Raw genomic sequence first — 8,408 nt, forward strand, 5'->3', positions numbered from 1 at the left:
TTCCACAAAAGATGGCGGACCGAGCGCCTGGTGGCTCTGAAAGAGCTAACGCTAAGGTGAATTTACCATTTGTTCTTATCGGTTTCAGTAAACACAATGTAGGCGGCGGTATGCCTTAACATCCCATCTTATCAACACATTTGAACCCTGTAACATACAAGAATTGCTCGTACGAGTGTTTGCTAGCCGCAAACGCGCTAAAGCAGACCGTCTGCTCTCCGGCCACACTGGCTAATTTAGCTAGGCTAAGCTAACGATTTTACAAACACAACCATGACGGGGATAGTTAATGCTGAAACGCATGTAAGTCGCGCAGCTAATCGGTTGATATGAGTATAATTGGTCTTCGGAACAAAGTTTTTCTTCATTTATATGTGAACTTTAGTATTTAGTAATGGTTTATCTGGGAACTCGGGCCTAACTTTCAGGCTGCGCTCTTCGTAGAAGTCATTCCGCGCTTCACGAATGCGTTCGGTGGTTGTGCGGCAGCAGATGCTTGCTGATAGGCCTCTCTGTAGTTTGCTTACATTTATCTCACTTTATCAAAAGTGATTTATTTAAAAATGCAGCTTAAATCATGACCATCTTATCGTCTTGGGCAATTATGAGTGGAATGCGTGTCGACACAGCCCACTTCGCAGTGTTGTGAGTTGTCTGGTTTTTATGGTGAACACAACACAACACAAGGGCCAGGCTCCAAAAAATCAACAGAATAAGGACCAACACTGGGTGACACCTTGGTTATTTACTTTCCTTTTTTTTTTTTTTTACATGATGACATTGATAAATGATAAAATGTTGAAAGTCGTTCGTTGTTTTTAACATTTACAGGCGCTGCTTGAGAGCAAACTGAAGTCTTTCAGCATTGGAAAAATGGCCGTGGCGAAGAGGACGCTAAGCAAAAAGGAGCAAGATGAAATAAAGAAAAAAGCGAGTGCACATTTCCTCTTTGTAGCTATTGTTCATCATCACTTTGCATATATTTATATTGACGCTGGGTGTCTTTGTTCAGGAGGACGAGCGGGCGGCGGCAGAGATTTATGAGGAGTTCCTTGCAGCCTTTGAAGGAGGCGGTGAGGGGAAAGTCAAGGCCTTCGTCCGTGGTGGTATTGCTAATGCATCGAAAGGTAAAACGTCTTATTTGCAATGTTTATTTTTCCCTTTCACGACCTTCTTTAATCGTGACTCTGACAACATGCACCACTTGTGTGATGGAAAAATTCAGTGAAAATATATGTCATTTTTCAGATGAAGCAGCCGCTGATGAAAAGAAAGGAAGGTTGTACAAGCCCAAGTCGCGCTTTGAGAGCCAGACAAAAAGCTTTTTGCCTTTGGACACGCCGCCTCAGTTCTTAGCATTAGACAAAAAACACGTAAGTACCATCACCGGTGACGAATACTGCTGGAGTACACGTTGCAGTTTTTTTTTAATACGACCTCGTCTGTGTTTGCAGTCTTCGAAGAAAGGTAGCGAAAAGGAAAAGAAGAAGAGCAACTTGGAGCTTTTCAAAGAGGAACTTAAACAGTGCGTTTCAGCGCCAATAACTGAGAATCCGCCTGTGATTTGTAGCGTGGCGGCGTGACGATGTGGAGGGGTGCAGGTTTTTACCTGATATTTGCATGGTGTGCTTTTATTCCTGCAGAATACAGGAAGAAAGAGACGAGAGGTACAAGATGAAAGGACGCGTCAGCCGTTTCGAACCTCTCTCGGGCGCGGAAGGAAGACGTTCATGTAAGAGTCGTCGAGCTTCACGGCTGCGTTCCTCTCGCTAACTCGGCCTGAGATAGCCCCGCCCCGCACGCCTTACCCACAGCCCCCCCTCACCCTTTCGCCACATCTACCCTGAAACAAAATTTATACTGCTTTTCTGCTTTTTTTAGCGGATGGTTCTTCAAGGAGAAACCGTCCGTCCAGTGGTAATTTTGACTTGATATAGTGGCTGTGAATACTATCTTCATCTTGTAAAAAAAAAAAAAAGAAATCGGTTGCTCTCAGGCAGCAGTTGGAAATTCTTGCCGTCTCTCTTTCTTTCTCCTGTCTCTGCAGTTTTGGATGATTGCGCGCCGGGTTCCCACGATGTCGGAGACCCATCCACGACGAACTTGTACCTCGGAAACATCAATCCACAGGTGGATAGACGGATGTTTCCTTCTTACAGGAGTCCTTGAATTGAGCTTTTATTGCTTTGCTGCAGGCCGACTCTGAATCTAAAGAGATTTCACGTGGTTGCGTTTTGCAGTATGTTCTCCATATGCATTTAAAAAAACCTTTTTTATTTTATAGATGAACGAGGAGATGCTTTGCCAAGAGTTTGGACGCTACGGCCCGCTGGCGAGTGTGAAGATCATGTGGCCGAGGACGGATGAGGAGAGGGCTCGGGAGAGGAACTGTGGCTTTGTGGCTTTCATGAACAGGAGGGATGCTGAGCGAGCGCTCAAGAACCTGAATGGTGCAGAGCGCCGTCTTTTTATTGTTAGTAAATAAAAAACTATTTGATTCTGGGTTCTTACTGCTCCATGTTGTTTTTTTTTTTTTATCTCCTTTCACAGGAAAGATGATAATGAACTTTGAGATGAAATTAGGATGGGGCAAAGGCGTGCCCATTCCGCCCCACCCCATCTACATCCCTCCTTCCATGATGGAGCACACACTCCCGCCGCCTCCTTCTGGCCTTCCTTTCAATGCACAGTCCCGGGAGAGGCTAAAGAACCCCAATGCCCCCGTGCAAGCGCCGCCGAAAAACAAGGACGAGTTTGAGAAGGTAACTCAGCCTGTCAGCCTCGGGGGGGTTTTCTCTTGGGTTTAAGGCAGGGCTTTGTTAATGCAGCTGGTGAGATGTTAGCTTTCAGAATCGGCCAGCGTAGATTTTAATCCCGTTTTGACACCAGCAATAGATTCTGTAGTTTTGCAGTCTTTTGTAAGTGTGGTAATAATGAAATGTTAACGAGTGGAACAATCTCAGTGTTAGCGACGGGTTAGAACGAGAGTCTCGGCGTGTATTTTGGCCTTTTAGCGAAGCTGACAGCCGTAAAGGATAGTCGTTGTCTATTTGCACTTTTTAAAATGCATTTTTTATACTTTTCACTTGTTGCCTTTTAACAATTCTCACATTCTATGTTTATTATCTGATGTGACTTCATATACAGACTCTGTCGCAAGCCATAGTCAAAGTGGTTATCCCAACAGAAAGGTACATGATTTTCCTTTTTTAAAATTGGTACACAAACTTTCGGAAAAACATCCCATAATGAAGCATAAAGCTGGATCGGTTGATCACTTGCATGCTACGGGGGGCTGGTCGGTAGGGGTGAGCAATGGTTGAGGCTCATGTCACACTAGGCCATAGAATAATATTGATTTAACGGGGTTTGTCTTGTATCTTGCTCTCACAGTTCACTCAGTCATGTTTCTTTTCAATAAGTAGCAAGAGAAAGCACTAAAAGTCATTAATATGTCCATTATATGTGCTGTTTAGCGCCAGACATGCTAACTTCAGTCCATCACACTTCCCTTCCTGCTACACACTGATCCTAGCTCTGCAGTCGAAGCCCTGCTCTCTGACCATTGCTCAGTCAGACTGTCTACCCCCCTCGGCCTCTGTCACTCAAAATGGGGGGCGGGGAGCTCAGTAATCCTGGCCCCCCGCCAAACAAATCCAAACCTGCTAGCATTAGCCTACATACGACCTTTGACATTGGCCTTGGTGAGCAGCACAAGTTGAACTGTCTGCAGCCGCGAGGGACCTGAAAAGCCTCTTGGGATGGATTGGGAAAGTATACTGAATTTTACCCCCCCCCCCCGCCACTGGTACGATCGGCTCCAATACAAGTAAATGTGATTTGTGTTGGCAATGAAGACGTCGCCTTGTTGGCCGCTTGAGGGTTAGTTTTATGCAGCCTGCACCATTTATCTCACCACAATTGTCACGGAGGAACTTTAGCGATCTCATTTCTCACTGTAGTTCAGGCGGTAGATAACAATCCTGTACTGCTTTGATGTTTTTCCTCACTTCACGTAAAGGTCAGGAGACGAGTGGGAATGAGACATTTCCCATTAAGGCAGCGTCTTTGTCCACGTCTCACTCTCACAGTTCCACCATTGTGAAGTTGAATTTAAAGACTTGGTCTCGGCGGTGCAAAGTAATTAAGAGACGTGCCGCTACAGTTTAGAGGAGCACGGGCACAATAAAAAATATTACCGTCACCCTGATTTAGGTTTTTATTACGATTAACGAACATTAAAAGTTTTACTGGAACATCAGCAGTTCACATCTTAGATTATTTATTTTTTTGCCGTCATCTTTTTTTCATTGATATTAAGCAAAGCCTCGCAGGAATAGTTGTTTAATTTATGCCTCGTCACTAGACGCTACACAGTTGTCTCTTGAGAATCGTCTCGTTCTTACGACGCTGGTAATAAACACGTCTTAATAGTCATTTTAATACCATTTGAGTATTCTGCGGCGCGGCGCCGTTCGGTGACGCCGCCTGTGAAGAGACAACTGTCCTGCGCGTCGACGAACCGGGCAGAAGTTAAACCGTTGTAGCGGTCGCGAGGGCCCGGCTGGTCTGAATCCGTTTGCTTTAACTGTGTCTTTCTTGTAGGAATTTGCTCTCTCTCATCCACCGAATGATCGAGTTTGTGGTGCGTGAAGGCCCAATGTTTGAAGCCATGATCATGAACCGAGAAATAAGCAATCCTATGTACAGGTCAGTGTGGCGTCGGCGGCGCGTCAATCACGCCGCGTCGCGACGCCGCGTGTTCAAGCTTTTTGTTTTTGGTTGATCCAGGTTTCTGTTTGAGAACCAAAGTCCAGCTCATGTTTACTACCGATGGAAGATCTACTCCATACTCCAGGTTTGATTCCCGTCGCCGTATTTCACCGGTGTCCGACCCACGTCGAGGGCGAGTGCCTGTTTGACATCGACCGTAAATGATTCCCTGCTCAGGGTGAAGCTCCGGCCAAATGGCGAACAGACGACTTTAGGATGTTTAAGAACGGCTCCATGTGGCGGCCGCCTCCCCTCAATCCATATCTCCACGGGCCATATGATGATGGCGAAGATGAGGACGAAGAGGAGGAGGGCAGCAAGAAAGGCAGCCTGAAAGAAGAGTAAGGCCTCTGACATACAGCTAATTGAAACATTGGATCGATTTTGCTCTTATTCCCCCCCCCCCCCCCGTCTGCCGCAGAGAGAGGGACAAACTGGAAGAGATGCTCCGCGGTTTGACCCCCAGGAGGGGCGACGTAGCGGAGGTCATGATGTTTTGTCTCGGCCGTGCCGACGCAGCCGAAGAGATCGTGGAATGCGTCACGGAATCTCTGTCCATCCTCAAGACGCCGCTCCCCAAGAAGGTCAGATAAATATCTGCAAAGAAGAGGAGCATCCTCCGATGTCGGATTCTGTGCCGGACGTCCAGCTTTAAGGATGAACGTCTTCTCTTTCTCTTTTCAGATTGCACGGCTATATCTCGTGTCGGATGTGCTGTATAACTCCTCTGCCAAAGTGGCCAACGCGTCTTACTACAGGAAATGGTAAGCGCTGTAATTTCCCCTCGCTCAGCTCCGGCTCAGTTTTAACGCTCGTCCAATCACCAACAGCTTTGAGGCGAAGCTCTGCCAGATCTTCTCAGACCTGAATGCGACGTATAAAGCGATACAGGGTCACCTGCAGAGCGAGAACTTCAAGGTACCAAATGTTTAAACGTGGCATTTAAAGTCATTTTACACACTCGGGTCATCGAGAGGACGCCCCCCCCCCCTCTCAACCTTTCCTCTCTTTTCTTAATGGCAGCAACGAGTGATGGCGTGTTTCCGGGCCTGGGAGGAGTGGACCGTGTACCCAGACCCCTTCCTCATCAAGCTGCAGAACATCTTCCTCGGTCTGGTTAATCTGTCTGCAGAGAAGGAATCTCCCGTCATCATTATGGAGGTAAATGGGGGGGAATGATCTAAGAGTAACGTAACGCCCCCCCCCCCCCCTCAATCCATGGCTTGTGATCAATCTGCATGCGCCATCTTTGCCCAGCCTGAGCCAGTGGAGGACATTGACGGCGCCCCGATAGTGGGGGAGTATGTGGAGAACACTTCGCTGGAGGACATGGACGGAGTGCCGATCGATTCGGGAACGATTGACGGGGCTCCCATCGACGGCGCCGCTCTGGACGACCTCGACGGCGTTCCGATCAAGCCCATGGAAGAAGACATTGATGGAATACCTCGTGAGTAGAGAGGCGGGATGATGTGGACACGGTTAATGAAGCTCTGAATCCAGAGCTGCCTCCGTTTGTTGTGATGTTCCTGCTTTCTATAGTGGATCCATCCAAGGAGGCCACCTTCAAGGTCGCGCCCTCAAAATGGGAAGCGGTGGAAGAGTCGGAGCTGCAAGCTCAAGGTTCGACCTTCAAGTTTTCCAAACTACATTTGAGTCACCGTAATGTCTTTTTTTTTTAGTCTCACCCCTGCTGTCTTTAATTTGCTCCGTAGCCGTGACGACGTCTAAGTGGGAGGCATTCGAGCAACCGGAAGAAGCAAAAAAGTGAGTTCCGTCTTTATGCCGAAGCGTCGAATGGCTTCGGTGCACATTTAAACGTTTTGTAAACTCCGTCCGTCTCTCAAGGAATGACGAGGACAGCGACTTCGAAGACAGGAGCCCTCGCTCGGAAGATAACCAGAGCTTCTTCAACCCGGTGAGAGATGAGTCTGATGTGAAAACCAAGATGTCTGCGATGAATGAGGAGAAACGCAGCAAGCTCAGAGAGATAGAGGTGCGTGACCTTAAAAGGCGTCGCCGACATCTGTGGTGGGGGTTTTCTGTGCCAATGAAATTCATCGTTTGGGGAAAAATGTTTCCTTTAACGCTCAACCAGGTTAAAGTCATGAAGTTCCAGGATGAGCTGGAGTCCGGGAAAAGGCCCAAGAAACACGGACAGAGTCTCCAGGAGCAGGTGGAGCACTACCGAGACAAGCTGCTGCAAAAGGTGTTTGACATTTTCAAATCTGCATTCCTAGAGTCAATCGACTTTCAAAATGAAAGTGACTAAATCGTGTTCCGTCACGGTAGGAAAAAGAAAAGGAGAAACTCGAACGGGAGAAAGAGAAGGAGAGGAAAGAGAAGGAGAAGGCCGAGGCACGGTTGAAAGACTTGAAAAAGGAGAAGGAAAAGGAGGACACGCCAACCAGGAAGGAGAGGTGAGCTCAGCCGCGTTGCAGCGAGCCGAGGACAACGGGATGTTTCATTTCCTGTCTGACGGATGCGTTCGTCCCTTCCTGTCGACAGGAAGCGGCGTCACAGCGGCTCGGCCAGCCCCGCGCGGAGCAGCAGCAGACGAGGTCGGTCGTCGTCGCCGCGCTCGGAGAGATCGGAGCGCTCCGATCGGTCGTACCCGAAAGACACGACCTCCCGCGCCTCGCATAAAGATTCTCCTCGCTCCAGCAGCAGGAAGTCCTCCAAGAGGTCGGAAACTGATTCTCGGTTGACTTTAAAGGGTGAAATGTCTTCAGGAAAATAATTCAAACGTCTTCTTTGGTTCCACCAGATCGCCCTCGCCTCGTACACCCAAACGATCCAGGAGGTCGCGCTCCAGGACGCCCAAGAAATCCACAAAGAAGTCCCGCTCCAAGTCGAGATCGCCTCATCGGTCCCACAAAAAATCCAAGAAGAGCAAACACTGAAACGCGCGAAGCAGCCGCTTCTCCTTCCTGCCCATCGTCGCCTTCTCCACGCCGTGTTGTATAAAAGAAAAGCCGACCGAGGAGCTCTGCCTTCAGCGTTCATGTACAGACAACGAAGGGGGGGGGGGGGCATGGATTGTCACCTGGTGTTTCAAATGGATGGGGCCCCCATTGTTTTATATTGTACAAAGAAATGTGCTCGTGTGTCCTGATTCACCCCCCCCACACACTTAATGGAATCATCCATGTGGTAGACCACACCCCTATTGCGTGATGACGGTTGTCACATTCATGCTGTCATTTTCTGTTTTTGTAGTTAACATTAAAAATAATTCATAATAAATTGTTGATGTTTTAATGAGTCATTGAAACATCAGGTTTTGGGGTTTCCATTACGTCGATCGCGTGACGATCGCTCGGGGATTATTGTCAGCGTGTTATTGTTGCGCTGTCCCTTTAAGACTAGTGACGTCGTGTTATGTACGCGCGAGTAGTGGAGAGAGGGAGGGCCGAGAGCGGAAGGTCCTGCTCTGTGGTTTGCGCCGACGTTACAATATTCTTTGATTGACATGCACGGCAGCCAGTCAGATGCCGACTTATTTTTTTATTCGTATGGTGTTTAGTGATCTCACTGCGAAAGAGGAGCTATTAACAGTGCTTGCCATGAAAGAACACGTACGAGGGGAGGACATGTTTCTGTCGTTTAAAAACTTTATTGAGAAAACTCAGCTT

At 48.0% G+C, this 8,408-nt stretch overlaps 1 protein-coding gene across 2 annotated transcripts; it reads left to right on the forward strand.

Moving 5' to 3' along the window:
* The first annotated feature begins 11 nt into the window (after positions 1-11).
* u2surp (U2 snRNP-associated SURP domain containing) lies at positions 12-8,013 on the forward strand. Of its 2 annotated transcripts, none has more exons than XM_068747812.1 (26): positions 12-56; positions 832-930; positions 1,013-1,127; positions 1,249-1,373; positions 1,455-1,525; positions 1,644-1,732; positions 1,882-1,917; positions 2,048-2,130; positions 2,285-2,450; positions 2,551-2,762; positions 3,148-3,191; positions 4,606-4,710; positions 4,792-4,858; positions 4,951-5,114; positions 5,195-5,357; positions 5,458-5,537; positions 5,604-5,691; positions 5,797-5,934; positions 6,031-6,223; positions 6,316-6,429; positions 6,489-6,540; positions 6,622-6,769; positions 6,872-6,982; positions 7,066-7,193; positions 7,282-7,458; positions 7,541-8,013. In XM_068747812.1, exons 1-26 carry the CDS (start codon positions 12-14, stop codon positions 7,674-7,676), a joined length of 2,949 nt encoding a protein of 982 aa, XP_068603913.1. In that variant the 3' UTR covers positions 7,677-8,013. The 2 variants fall into 2 exon arrangements, with proteins under 2 accessions (XP_068603913.1, XP_068603914.1); XM_068747813.1 differs by having other exon boundaries at positions 6,316-6,396.
* Positions 8,014-8,408: the final 395 nt, after the last annotated feature.

This window comes from Brachionichthys hirsutus, chromosome 14, assembly GCF_040956055.1.
Source record: "Brachionichthys hirsutus isolate HB-005 chromosome 14, CSIRO-AGI_Bhir_v1, whole genome shotgun sequence".
Taxonomy (NCBI): domain Eukaryota; kingdom Metazoa; phylum Chordata; class Actinopteri; order Lophiiformes; family Brachionichthyidae; genus Brachionichthys; species Brachionichthys hirsutus.

Excerpts from the sequence above, each read along its gene's own strand:
- u2surp (XM_068747812.1), top strand. The coding sequence starts at position 12 with ATGGCGGACCGAGCGCCTGGTGGCTCTGAAAGAGCTAACGCTAAG. Across the intron at positions 4,711-4,791 it reads ATAAGCAATCCTATGTACAG|GTTTCTGTTTGAGAACCAAA; the intron begins GTCAGTGTGGCG and ends TGGTTGATCCAG. Across the intron at positions 6,983-7,065 it reads GAGACAAGCTGCTGCAAAAG|GAAAAAGAAAAGGAGAAACT; the intron begins GTGTTTGACATT and ends CCGTCACGGTAG.